General features: G+C 41.2%; 1 protein-coding gene across 1 annotated transcript; it reads right to left on the reverse strand.

The window, feature by feature from the left end:
• Window positions 1-160: 160 nt before the first annotated feature.
• On the reverse strand, window positions 161-25,071 carry fgd (faciogenital dysplasia). Its single transcript, XM_070910275.1, has 19 exons — window positions 25,058-25,071; window positions 22,181-22,351; window positions 19,418-19,628; window positions 18,660-19,275; window positions 15,718-15,807; window positions 13,143-13,279; window positions 12,041-12,197; window positions 11,646-11,784; window positions 9,583-9,641; window positions 8,881-9,027; window positions 8,694-8,786; window positions 8,528-8,607; window positions 7,950-7,980; window positions 6,920-7,024; window positions 6,397-6,450; window positions 4,174-4,275; window positions 3,901-4,029; window positions 2,798-2,938; window positions 161-1,765 (listed from the first exon to the last, which is right to left on the reverse strand). The coding sequence occupies exons 4-19, from the start codon at window positions 19,221-19,223 to the stop codon at window positions 1,520-1,522; spliced, it is 2,274 nt and encodes a 757-aa protein (XP_070766376.1). The 5' UTR covers window positions 19,224-19,275; window positions 19,418-19,628; window positions 22,181-22,351; window positions 25,058-25,071; the 3' UTR covers window positions 161-1,519.
• Window positions 25,072-27,147: the final 2,076 nt, after the last annotated feature.

Raw genomic sequence — 27,147 nt, forward strand, 5'->3', positions numbered from 1 at the left:
ATCGATATAGGATCTGTGGCTGGAGTGAATGTACATGAATGTATGTTTGTGATTGCTCTTTCTCTTAGCCTCAGCAAAAGTATATTATCTGTAGTGCTTGTGTGTGTGTGTCTCATAAAAAGAAACACATTTGCACAGAGAAACTCATGACACGTGAAGATCTTGTTGGACAGCGTGGTACTGAATTAATCACAACGTCTGTTTATTGATGATATGCTTGACTGCTTTTCCACTGCGCACAATCCATGTTTAAAAACACTCAATGCTGACTCTGCTCACTTACAGTACGACAAGAATGAATTCTGGAGCATAAAAAGAGGGGACAGGGGCAAGATTTCATAGCACGGTACATAAATATGAGTGAGTTTACATGCACAAAGAGATCCAATGACAAGTTTTTTTGCTACTTTTGCTTAAAGGCTGGTGCTGATAGGAGCAGGGCACGGGGGGCAAGGCAGAATAAACAGTTTTACAGTACAGTACTTGGTTTCCATCACATCACCAAAGGGAGAGAAGCAGGCAAACTGTTGCTATGCTGAGAGAGAGATAGAGAGAAATACATGGAAAGGATTTATTTAGCATGTGTACAAGTGGAGATATTGAGGGACTGAACCTGCACAGGGTCAGAGTCGAGGCCACATGATCCCACTCTGGCTGGATGAGTCGCAATAATGAGAGAGTGGAAATGTGGTGGATCAGACTCAGATTAGACGTCTCAGAGTCTAAAGACAATGACGGCGGGGAGTTATTACCAATATAAATGAGAGAAGAATGAGGAGAGGGTCTGTAAGATGGGAGCGGGCAGTGGGAGCATCAGGTGGCCAGCCACAAGCGTACACATCTCTGTGTCTTTTTAAGTTAAAATGTCTTTTTTTTTCTTTGTTTCCTTACATCGCACTATAGTATACATACTGTACAATACCCACTGAACTGCCACTGTGTCCCCAGCAGGAGTGAAGAGAACAGAGAGGTGGCGCAGGTTTCTTACACTAACATTCAATACTTAATAAACATGGGAGGGGACTCTCACTCAAACACACACATACATACATACTTTCGCACAAATGGAAAGACCGACACATTTAATGCTTCACAACACAGTCTCATAATGTACAAGGAACTTCATCTTTAAAAAAGAAAAAAAAAATCATACAGGAACGTTCTTCAGCTATTTTACAAATAAAACATTTAGTCCTCTCCGGCAGTTGAAAACACTGAGAGAAATAAAACATCCGAACCACACATACATACAGCGGTGTTGGTGGCTTGATGGCATAGTCCTTCTTGTTTTTGTGTGTGCTCGAGAGAGACAGAAAGATGGAGAGAGAAGAAGAAGTAGCTGTGTGGTCATGAGGAGAAGATTGAAGTGGCATAGGAAGGATTGAGTGGTCCTTTCAAAAAGGGGGAGGAAAAAAAGACAAAAAAGTGCCAAGGTAAAGTGAATTCAAGTAATGTGTGCTCTATACACAGGAGAGGGAGGGAGGGAGCGGTAGCGAGTCCTGTGGCTCCAATATGGCCACTACTGGCTCTTCCTGTGTTCAGTCAGGCTCGTTGATGCGTCTGTGGGCGTTTCTCCGCGGGAAGCTTTGGAGAGGACGTCCAGCCACTTGGCCTGAAGTTCTGCATCTTGGGCACTTAACAGCAAAGTTTGCTGGGTGTGGCTGAGCCGGAGTGCGTGTTTCACCTCCGACTTCTCTCCTGCCAACGGCGGTACCGCGCTCACCTCGAACCCGGGGAGAGGCACTGCCCGCGCCCCCTTCGAGTCCTACAGAAATTAGTAAAATAAATTTAAAGAGAAATTTTGTAGTATTTAAAATTGGGTTTCTCTTATAATAAGCATTCGTTTGAGGGAAGAAGAAATATATGGTCAATACAGCAAGTGACAGCTTGTCAGGAGAATATTTTCCACCAGGCATGTATAGTAAACCCTGTCCTCCCCTCTCCTCCCTCCCTTCCCCCTCTTTCTTTCTGTATAATCAGGAAATGCTCGTCCAACTCCCATTAATCCTAATCTTTGGAATGGCAGCTTTCTGCAGTGGGATGGGGATATTAGTCTTGGAAATAAAACCAGGGGGGAGGCTTTAACAGGCTGACTTCCCTCCTGTGCCATCCGCTATGGATGACAGATAATCACAATCTCTAGCAAAAAGCTTTCCAAACACGATTGCTTCGGGAATCTTTTCATTTGTAAACCACTCGTTATATGCATCTCCTTGGCTTGTTCAGCGCAGCTTTCTTGCTCCATGCAGAGCCAGGATTTCAAGGAACTACTGTAAATCCAAAGAGTTTGTTTTGTGTGGCCAGTGAAAACCTTGTCGCACAGTGGAGCAGCGTCACCGTCAGCAGCGGCTATACCTGAGGTCAGATTCAGGGCAACCAAATCCTCCTGGCCCAAATCTACAGAGCACAGACAGTGCACAGACAACCTGGCACAGACAGGATTGGATAGATCTGACTTACTCATACTCACTGATGTGCACAGGCGCTGTGCTACAGATGTCCTGCTTCAAAGAGAGGAAGTAGGCGGGACGTATAGAAAGGCCAGACGGGTGTAGCAAGAGGATCAGTGGATATACAAGAGATGACCATGTGAAGCAATATGTGCAATGCTTATTGCCCTTTGTTTGTAAAAAGCTTCACGCAACAGGGGAACCACGTGTTATATATTATATATATATATATATATATTCTATGCATTGTAAGTGGTGACTATAGGTATATTTTGTAATTAACAGCTGGATCAGGACACATGAACACACACACCTATCTCCAGAGTGTGTGCGTGTCGAACTCTTACCTGTCCACTGCTCTGCAAGTACAGTACCAGTGGCTCGGCCTTGGTGACAGCCACCCACATCTTGGTCCAGCTCTTCCCTTTCTCCTGCACTTGAAGGTGGCCACAGAGCAGGCAGTTCTCCCCCGTTAGAGATGTCTGTCTCTAAAAAGATACGACAATATAGAAATATATATAAAGAGACTAATCACTGTAATATATACATATATAAAAAACAGCAGCTGAGATAACCAAAAAACAGCATAGCTGACTGAAAACTGACTATTGAACTGAATAGAACATTTATTATCGTTATTAATTTGAATTAGCTCAAAATTGAAATCTGAATCTGTGTCATATTTTGGGGCTTTGAATTTGATGAGCAAATGAGGCGCAGATCATCCGCTGGTCATCATTATGTAACGACAATGTAGGACACAGTGAGATTTGCACATGGACAGGTGTTCAAACTCCTGCCCCTTGTCTGAACCTTGCATGGCCTACAGCTCCCCTGCGTGGTGACTAATCTCACTGCAGATAAGCTCTTTTTCTTCACGCTGAGACCACAGCCTGAATAATTTGTGAGACAATTTCAACAACAATATATATGATAAGTATGGTTGTCAGCTTTTCAGTATAACCAGAGTAGACTGTAAATCCATCCACAACATCCCAGACAGACAGACAGACAGACAGACAGACAGACACCTGAAGCAGCCAGACTGTTGAGTCAGTGGAGACGACCTTAAGCTGAGATCTCATTATAATAATAGTCATCAAAGGGGGATTAGTTGATCTTTCAATGTGAATCTGTGTCAATACATAAATGCAAATGCACTGCATGTGTTTGTGTGTTTATGTGCGTGTGCAGTGACTTTAGTATTCAACAGAGATAGTGTACTGGACTTAATAAGTAAACTACTGTGCTCCTTTCTTTCTTTTTGTTGCCAGCAGTGGCGCCTGGCAGCTGAGCCCTGGTTGACATTGACTGCTGGTATACTGGGAGACATGGATCTCATTGGACTGGCATGAATCGAGGCAGAAAAGTAAACTATTATGCACATGCTGCTAACTGTTTCTCAGTGTGTGTGTTCTTGTTTTTATTCGTCTCCAAGTGTGTGTCTCACCTCAGGCACAGCTTTCCTTTTCTGTTCACTAACACCTAGATTCTCCACGCTGAGGCTGGCTTCGAAACACTCCGGGCACACTCGGCTCGTTTTGTTGTCCAAGGTCTTTGAACACTTTGCACAGATGGCCTGCAGAAGGACGGAGAGAGAAAGAGAGACGCCGTTCAGATGCCGCTAAGTTGTTAATGGTTGATTGTCTGAAAGAAATGTTCCACTTGTTCCCTGACTTCTACCAAACAGTGCCTAAATTTCTCTTGTTTCATCTGTGCTCACCGCTCCACAGGACTTGCAGTGGTGTTTGCGCTTTGTGAAATTGAAGCTCTCGTTGCAGCCTTTACACGTTTGCTTCTCTTTCTCCTTTTTCCTGGAACTCTTCTGGAAAATATAAAAACAAAACAAAACACAGGAGTCATGTGTCAAGGTCTTCAGTCTGTTCAGTTTCAGCACAACTGAACCAAAAAGAATGTCTGACGGCTCGTCTTGCTGCCTGACAAAGACACAGACAGACACCCACACAGCCACACTATCATTCTCTATAAGACAACTAAAAAGGAGGCCGGATGGAGGTGTCCACAGCAGTGCAGGCTATCAGGTTGTTATTAATAGATGTATTGTGGGACGAAGAGTGAAATTCCTCTCCTGTTCATCCAGATATCATGAGAGCTTTCTGTCCATTTGCAGCAGGCTGGTCAATGAGGACAAAACTGTTTTTCTCTTTTTAGATGAGAGAAGCAGATGGATTTCTATTGTCAAGCCAGCATTATTATTATCATCACCACAGTGAGCCAGCATGAGATCAGTGTACCTTTCAGGATAACCACGAAAACCTCTCTCACAGCACAAGCACCAAACACATATTATGATAGCTCTTTGTGTTTATCGAAGCTGCAGAATCCTTTAACCCCTTTTATCAGCCAAATTGTCTGATTTATTAAAGTATTATTAGTTTATTCCAAAAAAGGACAGAGGCGATGCAGTTTCAAGCTTTCTGTTTTACTTAAAAGCCCATACACATCCATGGTTCACCACAGAGGTGTTTTTACTTCATCAGCCTGATTAGGCCTCTTCTCGGAACGAAATTAGCCTGGTGAAATGTACTCGTGGGTTGTGGCCAAAAGTAGGCGGGACAGGAAATAGCATGGGTTGGGTTGTATACATAAGGTGCGGTAAAGTTTCTATCACCATCTTTTCTCTATCATACAAGCAGTGCAGCCTGTGACCATGACCAGTGTAGCATCAGACTGATGCAACTGAGCCATCAGCTGGCAAACCTGGTATTTGTTAGCTGTTTCCTGAAACCTCTACCTGCTCCTGATGATGATTCTTAAAGTAAAACCAAAGCCTAAAACTGCAACAATGCCTTTGTCATTTTTTTGAGAAACTCTACTCTTATACACACCCGAAGGTTGTCCTTTCTCTACAAGAAGACACAAACCTTGTAATTACATTCAATGCAGTCTTCTAGCAGCAGTAATAGAAAATTAAGCAGGAAATGGAGACAAAATGCAACTGAGCTGCGCTTAAATCCCTCTAGATTAGTTAAAACGTATCATTTAACATTATATTTAAAATAAACAAGTCTTTTAGACTTAAAATCTAGTTTTAACATAATACATTTGTGCTTAATCAAGCTACAAGCTAATTACTAATGACTAACTAATTCAAACACAGACAGTGGGAGAAGTGGGGGGAGTCAATAGGGGCCCACAGCTGATTTCTGTGAGTTCCCCTAGAGGGTTAATGCTTAAGGATAACCACATTTCTGAAATGAGATCCCAGAGACCGTGCTCACTTGTATATAATAATTTATAAACTAATAACACACTGTATAAACCAAAAAAAAAAAAAAAAAATGTTATTATTATATATACAGTGCTTAACAAATTTATTAGACCACCACTCAGTGTAAGGTGTTTGCCACCGCTGCCCTAAATTAACAGTATTGCTGATTACCAAAATATTTTATGTTTCTGTAATGGTTAATCCACCAGTATGTGCAAGCCAAGCTCTTTAATCAAAATCATATCTTTAATGCTAAAATATAATTATTGTTGTTATCCATGAATTCTCAAATTTACTGTTTTGCAAAAAAGCAGAAAAAAATAGTAAAACACATTATTATTTTTTGATTGAGATACCAAATTACAGTTATTTACTTGCATTCCTGAACAGAAAAATTTGTTTTGTGGTTGCAAGAATGCAAGCTGTTATCAGGGCCAAAGGAGGTCATACAAAATATTAAGATTTTTGGTTAATATATATGAATAAGGACTATTTAGTTGTTCCAGTTTGTTATTTGCCTAATAAATAACAATACAATTTTTAGTTTGAAACAAGTTTTTGACAGATTTCTAAAATATTTGTGTTTTCTCATTTTTATGACAGGTGGTCTAATAAATTTGTTAAGCACTGTATGTATATATATATATATATATATATATATATATATATATGTGTGTGTGTGTGTGTGTGTGTGTACACATATTAGTATCTTACCCTTTCATGCAGCCTCTCACCATCTGAGTCGATGGATGTGTTGCACCAGGGACCCTGAGGAGAAGTAAAGAAACATATTGAGCACCAGCTTCTGCCTGCAGTCAGATATCTATACCACTAGGTGTCAGTCTGGACCTTCTGAATCTGGTCCTCTGCCTTGTGTCAAGTTGCTTTTGGCCAGCGTCCAGCTCTAGCCAGCCCAAAGTGGGTCAAAGCAGATCCATAAGAGTTGTGTATACACTTTGACTTGGACTTTCCCTATTAGGTCATGAGAGAGTTCTGGGAGACTCACAGACGCTACATGTTGCAAACTGTCAGGGACGGAGAGAAAGAGCTTCTTTATGTGTGTGTTTTGTGTGTATGACACTACCACATCCATAGATGGAGAGCTGTTCAGGCAGACAAAAGCCAGACTATGACAAACTTGTTTGGTGTACCACTAGCCTCCCATGATTCATTGCACAGGATGTCCCACTAATTGACTGATCAATGAACTGACTGATGAAGGGAGAGTGAGACTGACCGGTGACTCAGGGAGGTGGTCATCTTCCCGGGAGAAGGAGCTGTTGAAAGCTTTATTGAATGTTTCGCTGTTTTGTTTGTGCCGTTCGATAGTGGCCAGGATCACCTGAGAGTCAGAAGAGATTTAGAGGACAGCGGAGGAGCGATGAAGAGATCACAGAGGAAACAAACAGACAAATTATTGATCAGACACATCGGCATTTGAATGCATTTATTCTTTTTGTGCTTGTGATGACATAAAATGCAGAGTAAATATGCTAAACTGCAGAGTTAAAGCATGATGTAAAAGGGTCTGATCTTATGTTATGAATCCTACAGAGTCTGTCACTTAACTGAAAATGATTAAAGTGACTGAAGTGAAAAAGAGAAGATGAAGGCCACCTGTCCTTTCTTCCCTGCCTGATTGAGGAACAAAGAGACAGCGTCTGTGGCGTGCTATCTGGCCTGACCACACACCAAGTGAATGACAACAGCAATGACATCACAGCTCCAAAAGCATCATGGTCCTACTACTACAGCCTCAAGGCCAGTGTCAGGCTCCAGAGACATGCCTAGCTAGTAGTGTGTAAAAACCTTTCCTCTTTCCAAAATCCTCTAAGTTGACATTCCACTGTCCTTTGAATTTCTGAATGCTCCCTCTATTAATTCCAGCCCCTCTCTCATGCTTACATACATACAGACTGAAAACACACATAAAACCTCCCAAACAGCCTCTGTAATACGCCCACCCGCTCTTCCAGCCTGCAAAATGTTTTAATCAGCTTTACTCTGCTGTAATGGGCTAAATGAGCAATAATGAGGGGCTTTATTAGAGAATATAATTCCCAAACACACTGAATGAGTGTGGGGAGGAAATCTTTGCTAATTCCATTCTCTAATAAAGCAGAACTACCAAAGGCACGGACCCAAAATGCTGTATGTGTGCATGACAGACAGAGACTGTGAGTGCACATATGTGCGTGGGTGTACAACTAGTATATATATATATATATATATATATATATGCAAGCATGTGTGTGTGAGATCCTTGCCTGAATCCAGTCTTCTTTCTCCTCAGCTGTCCTGTAAAACCAATAAAAGATCACAAGATTATTTTATCTTAACAAAAAATACAGACCATCACAATGAAATTGCTTCACATTTTCACCTAAAATAGTGCAATTAGACAGTCAGTCCACATTGGAATGTAAGGCGCCCCAAAGTGTTCAAATAAGATATTATGAAATAAATAATCATAAGTTCACAAACCAGCTTAGTTTGCTGGCTAGGAAGGCAGCACGTGCAGGTGCTTCTGCAGTATTTTGGTTTTAACTATTTCTCAGGGAAAGGTGGGCAACTCTGAAGACCAAAAACACACGGTAGTTTCTCTAGCCAACAGGAGCTAGCTAGTTAGCTAGCTAGCTTGCAGTTGGTGAGCCTGCTAGACGGCAGGGGGCATGTGATTGGCTGAAAGGTGACTGGTGACAACGCCACTGTTACATAAGGTCTTATTCATTTATTTAATATTGAACACTTTGGGCCAGCATTTTATAAAGTAACAGGGCACATTCAAGTTTCAGTTCAGAGTCTATAGAGTTTTTCTCTGGTGACTGATTGAAATGTGGCTTGCCTGGCTTGCAGCTCCAGTGAACGCTGTTTGCCGATGATGGCAAACGTGTGAGGAAGGTTCTGCTTCACATTCTCCTGCACCTGAGGTCAAGAATAAATAAATAAATAAATAAAAGGCTAGAGGAGAAAATAAAAGACATCTAACAGAAAGAGAAGCAGAACTGCACCTCCATGCCAGCGATGTCGATCCTCTCTCTGACACTGAACTTCTGTCCCATCAGTCTGAGTTTAGGCACACAGTATAGCACCATATTGTTGAACTAGATCAGAGACAGAAAAATATCACACAATCACATATACAAAGATAGTCCATTAGATATTTCTCTAATTCAACACTTCAGTCAGTCCTCTCACCAAGTAGAGGTATCGGTCTTGTGCTGTTCCGTTTTTGGCTGACATCTTCTTGATATGTCCTTCTTTGATGAGCTCATTGGCTGGGTTAACTATGTCCTCTTCTCCGCCAAGCCTCTCATAAACCTCCAGCAGCTTGTGCATCTTCTCCTGAAAACATTAGGCAACAGGAGGATAAGGTAAGCAGAAGCAGAAAAGACAAGAGTGAGAAGACAGATGGAGCTATAAGCCAAACTCCACCAGAGGGGGTTATTTTGTTACCAGCCGACACACTCATTCATTCATGGGTTTTCCAGTAAGGCAGAAAGCAGGTATCCTATTTCATTATTGATTCCATAAACACATTTGTCTGACTAAGTTCTTTGAAGGATGTGAGGAATATGAATAACATGGCCAGACAGAGGAAAGAGATGAAGAGGATGAGTGTTAAAAAGAGTCAGTCAGGCTTCCTCAAGCTGTGAAACTCGAGGCAGGAAACGGCGACTTCCTGTCTGTACTAATTCAACATGTTCACTCCCTCAGACTTACATTTGCAATGTTGCTGACTGACAGTACAGCATCAGCAACTCTTTGATTGGGTAACACGTTAGCTGTTTTTTATAAAGCTCAATGAGACAGCGAAGGAGTGTTGAAAAGAGTTTGGAAAGAGATGACAGCAAAAAGAAGAAACAGAAGAGTGAAGTCTGATGTAGAGCAAAGTCTTACCATTTTCCTGATTGCTGCATTGGAGTGGTTAGCTGCAGTAGAGATTAGCTCCAGTGCCTCTGTAACAAGCATTCACATATACACATGTAAGCATGTTAGCATAAAATCAAACATTTAGACCGATAAGATCATGTTTGAGTAAAACTGGCCTTCAGATTATCAAAGAGTCAAACTGCAGACTGCTATAAATCAATTTTCTCTTTTACACACACACACGCATGTTTTTTCCTCACTGGAAAATAAGAATTGTCAGATGTATCACACTAGTTATGTTATACAAATTGAACAGGATCAAATGCTAAACATGAACTATCTTAACATTAAACACACTGTGTGCATTAGGCTGGCTTTTAGCCAGTAGAGAGCCTTGTACTAATGCCTGTGAGCACCTGAGTCAGCCATCTTAATCATGGCCTACATAAACAGAAGAGACACACAGCCGCGGAGAAATGAGGCCAAAACAACTGTGATAAACTGCTTTTCAGCTGGAGTGGATGAGAGAAAGCCCCTCCATAGACTCCAGACAACACAGAGTGTTGAAGTTAACACTCAGGTTAATGGACACGGGAATGTGGGAGGATGTAAGATCATGTGAAGTGTAGTTTTTGGCATAAAGAGTGACGCACTGAAAATAAGTGTTTAGTCTGTCTCTACCAGGTAGTAGATGAAGCTACACGAAGCGCTATTTGAAGCATCAGGGGGAAATTAAGTGGTCTAACAGGCGTCATACTAACAACTGTGTAACAAGAGGCACTGGAGCTACTGAATGTCCTGCCATCATCTCCATGATAGATTAAGTTAACCGGCTTTACTGAGGCAAAGTTCTCCACACAAGATAAGAACTGTTTATCTTAAAGAAGATTTATATTCTTTCTGGTGCTGTACACATAATCACATAGATTCTTGTTGGCGTATTAATTAAAAAAACAAAAAACAAAAAGTGATTTCAACATATTATGTGCAAAAAAACACTTTTGCCAGCTTGTATGAGCCTACTTGGATTTAAAAGGTCAGATAAGACGAATTCTGTGATGAAAGAGCCAAGACTCTGATGCAAGTCAGTTTCTGGAATCTAATCTAATCTCGAACATGTAACATATTAAGTTTCTCTGTATCATGACATCTACCATCACGCAGCCAAACAATGACTCATAGTATCTTGTAGGCTAAATCTCATCAACTGGCACCCAAACGAGGTTTGAGCTGTGCAAAGTAAAAGTGGAGCAGAAAGGAGCGATATCCACGGAGGGTTAGAGTTCTCAAGCAAGATCACATACAAACAAGGCAAAGTGAATTTTTGGCCCCTTCTGTCCACTCTGGAGTGGTTAAGCAGTTTGTGTCTTTCAGCCACAAACAACCGCTGTTCATAGTCGGGGGGGGGGGGGGGGGGGGGTTTGCAGTGAAAACAGATATCGACTCTGTGTACGACAGCTTAGACAGTATGATTTTAAAGCTTCCCAGGAGCTCCAGTTTCACTTATTTTCCTCCAGACATCACTACTTTCTACTCCTTCTCCTCCTGCCCTTGTACAGTCACAGAGCCATATAACTCAGGACAACCACAAATGCTTATTTGTGCATTATCAACTCGGGTGGACGTGTCTTTGCTTCACCAGGAGCTTCACCTTCGCTCTTTAGCTTAATGAGGGCTCTGCCATCTAGACATTTCTTACTCTTCGGTTATATTCAACGTAGATATTGATCGATTTATCCTTCATGTAATGTACTCTTTTTGTACCAGAATCAGGGTTATGCAATCATACATTTAAGGCTGGAGAACTTCATTAATTAATACAGAACTCTGAACTGCATTCATATAACACTAATTGTTTTTCACATACGCACATCTATAATATCATAATATACATGCCACATAATATGTACCTCTGTGATCAAAACAATTACAGGTGAAAGTTTAAATTAATTGACATATTCCACTGGCACAGGTGAAGCAGAGGTAAAACAGAAAACTGTAGTTGGAAGATTTCTCTGCAACCTGCAGTGGATCAGTCGTGACTGAGCAGTGTGTGCGCTACAGTAAAAACAGCGGGTTTAATGTCTCACTCTCTGCGTCTTTTCGGTCCAGAGCGTCATCAGGCAGCTTCTTCAGGTAGTCTTTGAGCAACAGCTCATAGCGAGGAATCCTTTGGACCGGCTCCAGCATGTGGTGCTGCAATGTCAGGTTCCCACACACATCCTGTTTCTGTTGGTTCAAACACAAAAATTGTGAAAACACAGATTTTGTAATGTGGAGCTCAGAGAGCAGACAACTCCACTGCAATCCTTTACATGCATTCATGAGCAATAGAAACGTAAATAAAAGTATACTAGTAATAAATAATCATTAGAAACAGGTGACCAGATTTTTTTGCCAATACTTGAGCAGTTTTTGAAATATGCAGCTAATCAAAGGGCAAATACTGGAGGAAGTACAACACACACAAACACAGGACACCCACCTGTATATTCTGCACGACACTCTTGAACTGTGAAGACCTCTGCGTCCAGGTGTTGACCAAGTCCATGGCTCGGTCAAAGTTCTTCACGTATTCTCCATACATCTTCATGAACGGAGCCAGTTTCTGGAGGATGTCTCCAATACGAGGGTTGGAGTCCCTACAGCAAACACAACAAACAAACGGATTCATGGATGAAAAAGGTGAATTTCACAAAAACCCAACATTACAGTAGGTGCGACTTTTTTTCAGAACTTCACCACTTCACACCTTGAATAGAGTACTCTGGGTCTATTTGATGCAGGACAGCAAACTCTTGATTGAACAATTGTCATTTTAAGGCTATCATGATCATATACTACTGTTTGAGTGTGAAAAAAGGCAAGTTCAGCTTGTCTGCGTTTTTATTTAGTCTCGTGACATGAAGCTAGCTTTTCGTACAAGCCTTTACTGACAGCTGAATCAACCTGTCCCCGTACATTAAGTTACTTGTTTATGTAATCAGCTTTTATGAATGCAAATGCTACGAGATACAGCTTAGGAGTTAAACAGATCTCCGTACAGTTTCCAAATTAGTGAAGTGAGGTTGGTAATTAAAGGTCTGCTTTAGCTGTCATTTTTCAGAAGTAAGAAACAAATAAAAGCTCAGAAAGAATTTGACTAATCTCAAGAACCTTATCGGGGAGTTGCACTAATTAATCCTTTTACAAACTTTCTTCCTACGGTGCACTTTCTTGACTTGCTGATTGGATGTCTCTTGGTTGTGTGTACCAGTCTTTCCATCTGAGCCAATACATTTTAATGAGTTCTTGAAAATAATGTGAGGGGAACGATTATATGACAGTCAGGTGATTTCCCTAAACCTCTAGAGGAGTCATTATCTCCAAAGGGTGGCTGATGTTGGCACAATAACACACAATGGAGGTGAATTTCCTGCTTGCTGAGAAGATGCCTTCATTCTACAACTCTGACAGACAAAAAAACCCCACACAACCTAGCAACCCGACATCACCGCAAACCTGACAATAATGCCAAACCATCTCTACAATAACGTCACACTGATGCTTTTGGAAAGCCGCCGAACTGCAGTGCGTTTATTCCTCACCATTCTCCAGTAATGCGTGTCTTGAGCTCAGGGAGAAGGAACTTGTCATGGAAGCAGTAGATAGAGGAGATGTTGGAGAAGATCCCTGTAATGACGTCCTGAGGGATTCCAGCCTCCGTGAGCTTAGTGCAAAATACCTGCAGAGAAAACAGACACAACATATGTATACAAAAACACAACTTATGTATACAAACCCCCGAACATGGCTCCCATTCATGGAGTTGGCATGTAAACATAGACAGAGAATTTTCCATGTTGTTTTTTATTCACACAGACATTCATTTTCTCCAGCTTTGGTGTCCAGCAGCTAGATATGAGTCAACTAAAACGTTACTGCTCGTGTGCCATTATGGGATACACTATAAACAAAATAAACGAAATATAAACTTGACGGATACATTACTTTGAGCTTCGTTTTGATGGTAAAACAACTGTTGACATTTGTAACTGACATGTTAAAAATTATTTCCTGACCCCAGGCAAACCACTGATAATACAGTACATTAGGACTGCAACTAATCATCTTGTCCACTGAAACTAACAATGATTTATTCAATTTAATTATTCAATCTATAAGATGCCATACAATTATGAAAAGTGCCTAACAAACAATTACCCAGAGCAAAATGTCTTCTAATAGTTTTGTCTGACCAACAGTCCAAAACCAAAATATAATCAATTTACAACGATATAACACAGTGAAAATCAGCAATTTGAGATGCTGGAAATAGCAAATGTTTGGCATTTTTGCTTGATAAATGACTTAAAAAGGGGCACTCCGCTGATTTTACGAGTCAAAATCAGTTTACTAGTCATGGTTAGCTCTACTGAGCATGTGAAAACAGTTGTATTATGTCCTTTGTGGCTCTGGAGGCGCTATCTCTTATCTCAGCTTGGAGACAAATGTATAACAGAAAGTATGCGTTATAAGCTTGAGGTGTGGAGTTTGAAAGACATGGCAGGGAGGCATTATGGGAAATGTAGGATCCAGTGTTTCTGGAGCTTGACTCATACCAGGAACTAACGATTGTTAGTGATTCATTTTCCGTCCATGGACTAATGGATTAATTGACTGATCACTCCAGCACTATTACAAGTTAATGTGAGTGGGGACTAAAAGCTAATTTGCCAGTTTTATAATGTTCATAATGGTGCATCATAACTCCAGTGATAAATTCCATCACGTTTTGCTTCCCTGTCAGCAACAGAGTGGCACTATTGTTTCCATGGAAGCCAGTGTTGTGTGAAAGTGGTGAGACAAAAACAGGAAGTTAACTGTGAGGGTTCAGTAGCAACCATAGCTGTTCTGTGATAGGGCAGCTGTGCAAATCCTCTACCACATGAACTTAGCAAAGAGGAAGGAGACTCAACCACCAGGAGTAAATTCTCATCACAAACATCAGTGAACATGAATAGAGGCTGAAAAACAAATACAATAACCCATTTACAAAAATGAGATATTATCGGCTACCAAGAGTTTTTACAGGAGATGGCATTAAGGAGAGAAGAAAATTATCTTACATTGGATTCAGGGCTGAAACAATTAGTCGATACAAAGTAAATCGAAAGAATAGTAATAGGCTACAATTTTGATAACCAAGTAATTGTTTACATCACTTTTAAAGCAACAATTACCAAGATTCACTTGTTCCAGCTGCTCAAATGTGAATACTTCTTGCTCCTCTTTGTTTTTAATGATAGTAGACTGAATATCTTTTGGTTTTGGACTGTTGATCAGATCAAATAAGGAATTTGAATATGTCAACTTGTAACTTTGGGAAATTGTAATGGGCATTATTGAGATTAATCAAGAAAATAATGCTGTATTGGAGCCTTGAGAGAAGTTTAGCTCAGTGCTGAACTACTCCAAACACCTTGACCTACATTAAACTGGAGGCTACATTGATGGATGTCACCACAATTCACATCCTTTGTCAGTAGAGATTAATACAAAAAAGTAAACATGAAAGAACCAGATGAGGTGCTACTTAAGAATGTACTATGATATTTGAACCAAAGTGCAGTGCAGAATAAATGTGGACTTGTATAGTAAAACTGATTTTTAGTAATAATTGTGAATTTAATTGTAAAAAAGTCAATTCCATCAAAACAGCTACAGCTGGGGCGCATCATTGAGCCCAAACAGCTTTCTAATTATAAACCCAGCTAAGAGTCAGGAAACACACATCTTTAATCCACAGGATTTACATACAAGTAGTTTAAGAACACCGTGACACACACACACAAATATCTGCTGTTTATAGACACACAGTTAGTGCGCATGCTCAGGTTTGTGGTGACAAAGCTGTATTTATGCTGCACATGTATAAATATAAAACACACACACAACCAGTTTCTCACATGATCGTGCTTACACTGCTCTGAGTAATCCAGTCAACAGAGGAAGGGTTGTTGTCCAGTGGATCACAGTGCCACTTTTAATCCAGCTCAGCTCTGATCTCAAGACCACTGGCACATTTAGGAGATTGAAATTTTGGACCAGAGGCATCCAAACACACTGTCACAGACACACACACTAATGGAAAAAGAGGCGCACGTGGAAGCACAACGTTACCTGGTCGAGGAGGTTGAGTCTTTTGACGTAGGCCTCTTCAGTCTGGAGAAGCTCTTTGGCGATGTTCAGGAGCTTCTGAGCCTCTGAGCACTGAGGGAAACAGACAGACACCAAGGATTATGTCTGAGGCATGAAAACAAAGAATATAAACATGTGAACGGACACTCCATCATATTACTAAGAAAACCTTCCAGTTCTTCAGTACTTGAGATGAGTTTTCAGCATCCACAGAGCTAAAGGCAACCGCAAATCATTCTTTGAAAAAAAAAAAAAAGACAATATCATATACACATTACAAGGCACTAATAGAATAGATTTATGTGACTAATTTAGTTTAGACAGCAAAACGTCCAGTCATGTAATTTTAAACAAGCTCCACATCAACGCATTATTCACCACGGTCAACCAAAACACTTTCCTTCCTGACCTTTATACTACTTCTTGTAGCAAAGCCATGAATGAAAATGAGGTTTGAAAAAGCGTCACTTCATATCATAGCTTGTTGATTTATTTTGGTCAAATTTATTTGTAGCTTTGATCTTTAAGTCATCTGCAGCACACTCCTACACCTATGTATTTGCGAAATAAAGGGCCTATTGCAATAGGATGCGCTTTTTTTGTAAATTAAATGCAGTGATGAATGTACACTTTTTTTGTGTCATTGTTGTTGACTGTCCTGTTGATACTATTTAAATGGAATAAATGAATAAATGAAGTGTTCAAAAAACAATCACATTGATTGGGGAAGGTGCATGATGGAGTCAATATTAGCAAACATGAGCTAACTTATTGAAATGCGTTTCTCTTGGTAATGCTAAGGTCAGTTATTGTAGATTTGTATGTCACTCTAAAAAATGTACTAAACATTGTTTCATGCAGATGCCCATAATTTATTACTCAGACAAGGCTATACCTACAAAATGTTAAAGGACAAGGCTGGCAATATTTGCTCATTGTCAATAAATCCTATGAAAAAAACAACAACAGTGCGTTAGTCCATCTCCCAGTACTTTCTATCTTCCCCAGCTTGTCTATGGCTCTCAGTCCCAAGCTGCCCCATGTATTAAAACAGCTGGGCACTGTAGTTTTCAGGAAACAATACTCAAACAGGAGTAAATTGTGTACTGTGGATTGTGGATTGTGGACTTGGTGCTCCAGTGAGTTTTTGGACAAGAATGTAGCTCTGTGGTATAGAGAAATAAGCTATATCAGGCTTTGTCTACACAGACAATATTAAGTTGGATCAAAGAAATTATTTGCGTTGGTCTTTTTTCATGGGATTTGTTGACAGTAAAGAAAAATATAAAATATCAGCAGACTTATGCTTTAATGCTTATAGCTGAGGCAACAGTCAGCAGCATCCGGAGCAGATAACTGCCAAGTGACATTCACAAGGCTCTATTCTAGTCACTGGTTTAGTTTAGAAGGGTTAACCCATGAAACTGATATGAAATGTTACTAGCCGATGTGGTGAAAATGAAGATCTGTATCTTTCTCTTATTATGACTTGTTGAAGCCGAAATGAAATAAAACATGTACGATTAAACATGTTAAAATTGATGTTGGTGATATAGGTCATCCCAATGACAAAGAACATGCATTATGGTCTCGAAACATTTAGCCTGTTGCGACAATGTTGGTTTCACAACAGCTGTCTGCCACATAAATACACTTAAACACACAGCAGACATGGGAGGCCGAAACTTTCACCACAGATTATGGACACAGTATGAAAATCTAGCATTACCAGCTATTACTACACTAACTGAAGTGAATTTTCATTATTTTCAAAGCGGATGGTACACAAAGTCAGCAAAAAAAAAAAAGAAGGGGAAAAAAAGAATTTCAGTCTCTTATCCTCTTGCAACGCACATCTCTGAAAACCCACATCCTTTGTGACGAGGTTGTCATTATGTAGCCATCAACATGTCAGCTGTGTCACAAACATTCATGCTCAGAAACACTCGCATAACAACACACCCTTCCTCTGCACAGCAGTGTTTGGGATCAGGAAGCACTGAAGAGTGGAGATACCTTTCCCCAAAAGACTGTGGGTGTGGGCGGTCAGCAGAGGCCCGTGTTCGTGTGTTTGTGTGACATTCGTGTGAGCTTTGGGTGTGTTATATAGCATTGAAACAGTACTGAGAAAGATATCTTCTGCTAACAACCAGGATAGTGATGGTATGTTAATCTGCTAAAACTCTGCTGTCTAAAAGCAGAGTGCCGTCTTTAAAGTCTCTACTCATTTGACATTGTTTCATCTTTTTGTCATCACCTCAAGAATCTCTTTTTCTTTACCATGCTGGTATATTTTAAGACTTTACCCTGATGCTTTTGTATCATAAACTGCAGGTGTTCAATAAAGGAAAGCACATACAGGACACCAGGAAGAGTATGTACGCTGTTTGAGATATCAGTGTTGTTTACAATCAATAGTCAAACTAAAGGACAAGAGAAAACTGAAACTTTAGCTAAACTGTGGGGAGATATCAGTCTCTGGACTCTTTTATCTAGCAGCCATCACAAGCTCCTGTTACAGCTTTTGGGCAGGTATTCGCCCTTTTATGTAACGGTAGAGCTGCTTTTGAATACAAGTCAGTCACTTGTGACCAGCAAACGGAGGCTGTAACAACGTTTCATGCAGAAGTATTCTTTGAAATTGTTCACCCAGGCTGAGATAATAATAGACACAAGCTACTTTTTCCACTACATGAAAGGCATGACTGTCTGAGATGACGGTATTAAACCTGCAGGATGTACTTGATTTAAATATGCCGAGACAATTCAGGGAAAATTATGATGTAACATGAAATATAAATTAAAAAGTGAAGGTGGGGGGATGGAAAGAGCTGGGAGACATTTATGAGCACCTCAGCTTTAAATTATGGACGTTCAGGTTTATGATTATGACTTGATGAGGCTTAAGCATGCAAGGTACTCACTTTGTGCGCCTCTGTGTGTGCATCTGTCAGATACCCAGTTTGTGTGTCTGTCAGAGAGTGTATTTCTCCACTGCTCCCCTCATCCAAGTCACTGTCCTCATCCTGCGTTGAGTCTCGCTTGTTGCCCAGGGTAACGCAGCAGGACACGCTCTCTGTTTCAGTGATGCTGTTGTAATGATCCTCCTCGTCGATGGCGTCCTCGTTGGGGAACACCTCCCCTTCTGCGGCGCAGGACGGGCTGTCAATGCCACTGTCCCGGTTGGGAATCTTCCCGTTCTGCTCTGAGGAGTCCGGATTGTCCAGGAGCTCATGGGAGGTGCCTTCCTCCCGCTCCACATCGTCAAGGCAACTGACGCCGTGTGTGATGTCCTCCTCGACACAGTCGTCCAGTGTGGCGTCATCTGAGCCATCGATGTGCACAGAGGCCAGACAGGAAAGTTCAGACACGTCATCAGTCCGTTCGGAGGTGCCAAGTGCAAGTTTGTCCACAGTGGAGGAGTCTCCTGCAACCCTCGCTGAGGTGTCCTGGCTGCAGGGGGAAGTGATGTCAGACGCAGTGTCCATTTTCAGACACAGGTGCAGCTGGGACCGTGGGAGCACCCCCAGGATGGGGACCCTGTGAAAATGAAATGAAAAATGTGCAATGTTCAAGTCAACATAATGAAACTTCACATCCACACATACACAAAACCATTACAGAGCAAAGTATGAATCTGACAAGCAAGATTTCTGATGAAATTTCCTCTTGAAGGCCTTACTTTGAATTCTCGAACCTCTCGATGAGCAGCCCCACCTTCTGGGCCTCTCTCTGCGGCTGTGCTCCCAAGTCAGTGGGGGTTGGACTGGGCTTTGTGGGCTTTGGTTTAGGCGGAGGAGGGGGAGCTGGCAGAGGCCTGGAGGGCGCTGGAGGGATCCTCTTAGGTTTCTTGTCTTGCCCAAGGGCGAGCAGGTGCGCAGGTTTAGGGGGCACTACGGATGCAGAAATCCAGCGGAGGCAAGAACAGCAGAGCAAGAGAGAAGCATGAGGCTGCAGACATTAACAAAAACAATCATGTAACACCTATAAACCCGAGTGAGAAAACCTCCATGGCTGAGTCCATGTGTGAAGACTGCTTGTTTCCTTCGCAAAAAAACCTCAACACAAAACTCCAAAGGGAAAAATATACAGTCCAAATAACATATAGTAGCGACGCAGAGTGAGACCAACACTGAGCTTCAGCTATCTGCCAACTTCCTCATTTCAGAACAGGATGCTGAGATGAGCGTGTGCGTAGGTCACTGCGGTTCCAGTTAGATAGAAAAAAAGCCCAGACAGAGAAATGACAGAGCACTACACTCATGCATGGTTACACGCTATAGGCTTCACAGCCAAGTCTGTACATTTGCATAAACAGTATTTCAATTTCGGAAATCTAAATGTCTGAAACGAGGAAATGTGATAATATGTTACAGTTGTTCACTTGAGCACTTCCTGTGTGTGTCTGTGTGTCACTGATAGAAAAAGAGAGACTTTTCTCTACAAACATAGAATGATAAACAAATGGCAGGACTGGTCCCATTTCTCCTGAGACTGAAAGTGAAGACGTTTTCGTTTCCACATTTTTCAACTGTTTTTTAAACCACATGACAACAAATGAGATCTTGTGCCTGGGTTTTGTTAGGGCTTTAGTCACATTTGTTCTATATACAGTATTTAATTTAATTTAATTTAATTTAATTTAATTTAAATAAATATTTTAGCATTAGGGTCAGAATTGTATTTATGACTTTTTTTGCACATTTTTATTGTACAGAAAACAAACTGTATACCACATAATACTACTGTATCTTTATCAATAAATACATTTTGGTTAATAATAAATGATTAAAAAAGATTTCTATCTGTGGCTAAGAAAAGTAAGAGGCCCACTGTGTCTCTGCATCTTGAAGACCGTGGTTAATTCCCAGTTCAATACAGAAAATAATCTGTCTGTGTATCACACGGATATCGTCTATTAGTCTTTAGTCTTTACTTGTTTTATCCTTTAAACAATGGATTAATTATCAAATCACGGATTAACCTTCAGTGGATCAACTAGATTACCTTTTCAGTATTATTGTGAATGTAATCAGGAGTGGCTGAACAGAGTGATATGCAACATGTGTCTGAGTGAAAGAACTGTGGTGTGATCAAGCAAATTTTGAAAAATCTGCTACAAAGGGACGTGCAAACATGGCGTCACAAGGTCCTTTTGTCATATAATTGGGAAGTTACATGCTTCAACATATTCTGACCGCAGCAGCTTTTCCAGGAACTTTTTGAGAGACAGTGCCTGCATTTTAACCTGAGGAACTTAGGTCCAATTGTAGTTCCCACCCCCCCTAAAAATCCCTGCTTCCGAGTTACTACTCTCGCTGGATGAGCTACAAGTGGAATAAAAAGGGTTTGGAGAGGAAGTTCATCCTGTCAGGTGGGAAACACTGTATACATTAAAATGCTCTACCATTATTAGAATTGTGCTTTAAAAGAAGGTAGCTCATTCTGTCCAGTGGAAAAAAAAGACAATTAGTTTAATTGTCTTTAAGCACATTATTAATACTGGTAGTCCATTTTGATAAAAGGTATTTCCTTCTTGTCAGAATACTTTCATTTCTGACAAGCACTGTTAACTCATCCTGAGAGAGCAGTTTAAATTGTATGAACACCGACCAGGAACCATCTGGATGCAGCACTGGACGTGGCAATCATTGAAACTACAGGGACAAATCAAAGGACAAAAACCTGAATCAACGAGTAGAGAAACATAATGAACGCAGATATTTCCATACAGGGCATGAGAATTTCGTGAATTATATTTTATGGCTAGAGCTAAAACATTAACTTAATTAATCGTCAACAATTTTGATAACAGATTGATTGTTTCAGTCACTTTTCAAGCACAAATGTCAAATAATATCTAGTTCCAGCTTCTCCAATATGAGGATTTGCTGCTTTTATATGTTTTATATCATTATAAATTGAATATCTTTGCGTTTTGGACTGTTGGTCAAACAAAACTAGCAATTTGAATGCGTCACCTTGGGCTCTGCTTTTTCACAATTTTCTGACATTTTGTACAGAAAACAATAATCAATCTTGCTGTCATCCTCCAGCAAATTTTGAATAGCTGTGAGCCACTTAAATAATGAGGCTAAGTCTTCTGTGGTGTAATGCCCTACAATGTTTCTCAGTAATTCCCAAAACATAACACATGTTGTTCATATTTAGCATTCTTCAAATGATGCCCCAACATAAACACTTGGGAGCCACTGGCCTGCTTTAAACCAGCAGCTCTAGCACAGGTGACCTACTGAGCTGCGTGAGTGACAGAGTGAGGCCAGACAGCTGACATGTACCATGTTATAGAGGAGCGTTTGTCAGAACCGGAAAAAAATGACAGTTCAATAGCAGAGGTCTGATCTTGCTGCAGCTTTCAATTATAATGACTGCCCCAATATCAAAACTGGCCTTGAAGGGGCCACACTGTCTGACAGTATTTTACCTTGAGGTTTCTGTGCAGTTTGCGGCCTGGGTGAGGTGGAGGGCTGGGGCCGGGGTTTGATGGCAGGCCTGTCGTGACATGGTCTAGGGGTCGGACCTTTCTTTACCAGCCTTGGAGAACACAGGTAGTCCACTGATGCACACTGGTACTGCAGAGAGGAGGCAGGGAGGTCTGGAGAGAAGAGGCAAATAGAAAGACAATATCAGGTATTGATCAATATAATGAGATTCATCTGAACACACATCCACAGCCCAATGTAATCCTGCTACAGCCACGCAGTAGTGTGCAGTTACAGTACTGTACTGTGAGTGACCTTGAGCTCAGTGTGTGTTTCAGGATGTCGCCCTCAGACAGAGAGCAGGGGAACCAGAGAGGAGAAGAGAACCTCTGCAGCATCGATCCTAACACCAGGCCTGAGGCGGCACAGAGAGAGAGAGGGAGCTGCAGAGGCAGCATATTGGTTTCTCTCACGCTCTCCGATAGGCCTGTATCTGATTGACTACATCTAATCTTGTCTGGACACTGTCTGTAAATAGACTGTGTGAGAGCGAGAGAGAGAGAATGAGAGAAAGCAACTCAATAATGTAGAAATGTGTGTGAGCCACATCAAAGACAAATTTCCGTTGGACAATAATGTCTTTCTGACTCTGCTTGTCATTGTGTCCTTTAGGAACGTCTGATTTTGGTTTTATCAGTCTGACCTTTACTGTCTTTGGAAGAACCTGGACTGTATTTTGTTTTGTTAGTTTTTACTGATTTATACCTAAAAAATACACAATTTAAAGAAGCAGATTGGTTTATTGGTTTATTAAGTATAATGCGGGTGATATTCTAGATTTTTGTTAAACCAACTGACTCTATGAGAGTGGCGAGGGTGAACCAAAACAGTAAAATTGAGGGCTGGACAGATAAACAATGAGCTCAAACTATATTGCTATAATGGCTGGGCACTGTAGTTTCTAGTAAATGTTACTCAAACTGGGGTAAAACCTGTATTTCTTGGGGACTATTTTCAGCTGCGTATTTGATGCCCTATTTGGTGTATTCTCAAAATAAACTCAAAATAAACTAGATGTTTATGATAATAAATGGAACATGTCACCCAGTGTGGCTCTCTTTTATATGGCAGAGAGGAACAAGTGATATCAGTTCTGGTTGGCAGGATGAATTCATTGTTGGTTTTGGTCTTTTCATGCAATTTGTTGACAATAAGAAAAATGTAGAATATTATCAGACCTATCTTTAGTGCTGGTTTTCACCAGAATTTGATGTCCCCATGCACCCACAAGTTGGTGTCTTTCCACTTCTGATGGAAAGAGCTCAGAAAATCTTCCAGTTAGAGGAAGTGGTGAGAAAACAGAAATTAGGTGCTGATTATGCACCAAAATTCATTAACCGAGTAACAAAATAAATCAACAGTTACACCACAAACATTTTTCCATTCAACTTCCAGCCAGATCGTTTATTTTTTCGTTTATCACCCAGTTTTGTGATTTTCAAAGTAAACCCCTTTCTTTGGGGAAAAATAAAACCTGAAAATGATGAGCCCTATCGTATGCATAATCCGACTGACGCAGAGACAAAATGCAGATAGAAGTTGTCATATGAATGTGGCAGAAGCCTCACAGTCAGCTGCAGATACAAGATCTTACAAGTCCAGTCAAGGGAAAAGAAATCCAGCTTTTGTAATGGTAACAATGCTTTGTGAGAATGTGTGTGTGTGTGTGTGTCTACTGACACTCACTGTGGATGCCGTGGCAGCCTGTGTTTTTGGCAGTTTTACTTGTTGTCTGCTGTGTCTGTCCATTTAGAACACAGTGATGTCCCTCTGTAGATTATGTTAATAACTATGCAAACTACAGCCACACATCTCTGTTCCTTCAGGCTCATAGATTCGATGTAGTCACACCAACTCTTTCTCAACTGGATTACAGCCCGAAATTGCACAGAGCCCCCGCTAGAGCCCTGGCACATCTAATTTGGTGTTTTTCAGCCATGCTGCAGGCAGTGGAAGGAGAGAAATCAGGCAGTAATGAGTCCTGTTACGCTGTCTGCCCCATGTGGCACACTGCAGGCTTTCCCACCATCTCTGCACCACAGAGGAATAAGAGCAGGCAGGGGGAAAAGATGAGGTTTGCTAACAGCTTTCTCAACTCTATAGAGATGAAATTGTGAAAAAATTGTGTTTTCCCCACAGAGGATCACAAATCCTGCAGTAGGTTGGTTTTATATTCACTCTGACTATCCTTGAGTTTGGTCCCTGGCAACAGAAACATTGTGAGCCTCTTGCCGTGGTTGCTGCTGATACCATCTCTAAATCAGAGATGACTCGTGGGTTGAGTCAGAGGAAAAGTTTGACCTATGATCAAGTGAACAAGCATGTCCTTTAGCAAAGCGACTGCCTGGTGAAGAACTCAATGACCCAAGACTGGCTGGGGTCTCTCCTGGGAAAAACAAACAGCGGTGGAAGACAGAGGCATACGGGTTGGTACCTATGGAAACTCGGTGTAGCCATGGTTACCTGAGAGCAAAACCTGGCCCTCATATCAAACTGCCAAACACCAAACAGGAACTTGACGACACAGCAGAGAGAGGAGCTGACGCTCAGTTTTTCTTAATTAAAATCTCACAAACCAAGGATAAAAGGACACGACACATCCTCCTTCACCAGTACCCAGGAAATACACAGTTAAATGAAATACATGTAAGTAAATTCAAATTTCTAACTTATTATTGATTTCACAGTGATCTCTAAAATGTTTCTAATTAAAAAGGTATCTAGGCATTTAAGTTTACACTAGTTCAGAATAGAAAAGAAAGTACAATTAGTCAGTTGTGCAGTATATTCTGAGAAGGGAGCTGGTTAAAGAGCATTACCTTGTCTCCCACTGTTCAGTTTCACATATCCAAAGTCCAAAGAACAAGTGAGCGGAAAAATCCCCCACACAAGCCAGTCAAAAATCAAAACAAATCCTGCCCAAAGAGCCTCGTGTGCAGTTGAGACTAGTCTTTGTTGCAAACAAACACACACACACACACACACACACACCCTAAAAAAGTCCTTCAAAGCTAAGTTCTGTATTACGCCCCAAACACACACATTCACCTGTCCTTTTCCCAGGTGTGTTCGAGGAGCTGCACCTGTCCTTTCACCTGTCAAACCTGATCCAAGTACCTCCTCCCGGGGGCCAAAGTGACGTGCATGTGTGTGACTGTGGAGCCCAGTGATCTCAGCGCCCTCTTACAAGTAGGCCACGGCATATATCTTTGCCCAAAACACACAACTCATTTGACTACTCTGTTCAAAACTGACAATAACCAAAACAATGTCTGAAGCCACGAGTCAGTCACCTAATTGATTTGGACTCTGAGGGATCCATGAGATGAGATTAATATTGTAATTGTGTAATTTTGAGAAGGCTTCTTTGAAAACACACAGGAGAGCGCTGATCTGAGCTCATTAATTTCCTCTGCTCAGTTCCAGTTACTGAGGGACGGTTGAATAGCACAATTAGACAGGAATTACACGTCCGAGGACATTATCACTACCGCACCCTGTAGGCTGTGGGTTACCATGACAACCTTTTTCCGGCTGAAACTATTTCAGCCCCTTTTAGTCACTATGCATCCCATTAATTAGGTGAAATAGGTAACAAACAAGTTGTCTATCTTACCTGTTTGCTCACAGAAGAGAACAGAACGAGCAGCCAGAGAGCACAGCGAATATTTTTGGGTCATAACCTGAAAGACTGCATTACAGTGTTTTTCTAAACATAGGGAAGGATTGCGGTGTGCCTTACTCACGGAAATCAGATGCTTTCAGGTATTTGACAGGGAACACTCTTGCCTTCTCTCTTTCTGTCTGAGTGAAAAGCACATGGCCCCAACAAACCTCTGGTAACTCTGTGATGCTGTCACAAGAGAAAAACCGAAGGAATGTCACTACATAACTACAATGTGTAGTCTGTGTTTCAGTGTGGTCACCTTTTTGCTATGAGAGCTTTTCCCTGGAGCCCAGCTTTCAAAAAATGCCAAAATGAAAAACCCAAATAATTTTGTACAATGTCTAGAAAATTCTTAATACTTTTAGCTAAAGTCACATTATGAGGCTTAAGGCTTTTTTTTTTTAATACTAGTGCTATCACCCCTGAGTTTCGGTACAAATACCAGAACAATTAATTTTTCTACACCTTACATTGAGGAATATAAACACGATTTTCTTCAAAACCCTGTTTTAGCCATGTTAGCATAGTGGATAGCAATGTCAAATGTTAGCAGGCCAGCATGCTAAACTAAGATGACTAACATGGTAAATATTAGGCTATACCTGCTCAAAATCAGCATGTTAGCATCGTCACTGTGAGCATGCTGATGTTAGCATTTAGCTCAAAGCACCGCTGTGCCTTAGTACAGCCTCACAGAGCTGCAAGCTGTGGCCTCTTATTCATGCTCATTTAGGCTAAAAAAAAGAAAGAAAAGTTCTCAAATTAACACAAGCAGCCACTATAGGTAGCCTTTTCCCCTCAATTAATATATAGCATTTTGCAATTCCAAAAAAATTCAGAACAAACTTTTCAGTTGTCCTCGCTCCTTTTCCACAAACACCCAAGAGACACGTAGACTCAAACACACAAACCTAGCTAGCTGTCAGTCACCGTCAGCCTTGAGGCGACACCTTCAGAGTCATTTATTACCCATCATCCCTTGAGTACAGTCCTCTCGCCCCGGTGCTGTCTGAGAGACAGATTACTCAGATTCAGCAGAGTCTCCCCAGTCAGGCAGCCAGTCAATCAGGTCTCCTACCCGCAAACCAACCCCTGGTGAGGCCGAGCTGACAACCCTGTTCCCATCACTTCAACCCCCCCCCCCATTACCCCACCAAGCCAGAATCTCAATGACACTCTCTCTAAGTATGGCACCTCATTATTCCCATATCACCATCATATTTCCCAGTGTCTCTGCCTGCA

This window comes from Enoplosus armatus, chromosome 8, assembly GCF_043641665.1.
Source record: "Enoplosus armatus isolate fEnoArm2 chromosome 8, fEnoArm2.hap1, whole genome shotgun sequence".
Lineage (NCBI taxonomy): Eukaryota > Metazoa > Chordata > Actinopteri > Centrarchiformes > Enoplosidae > Enoplosus > Enoplosus armatus.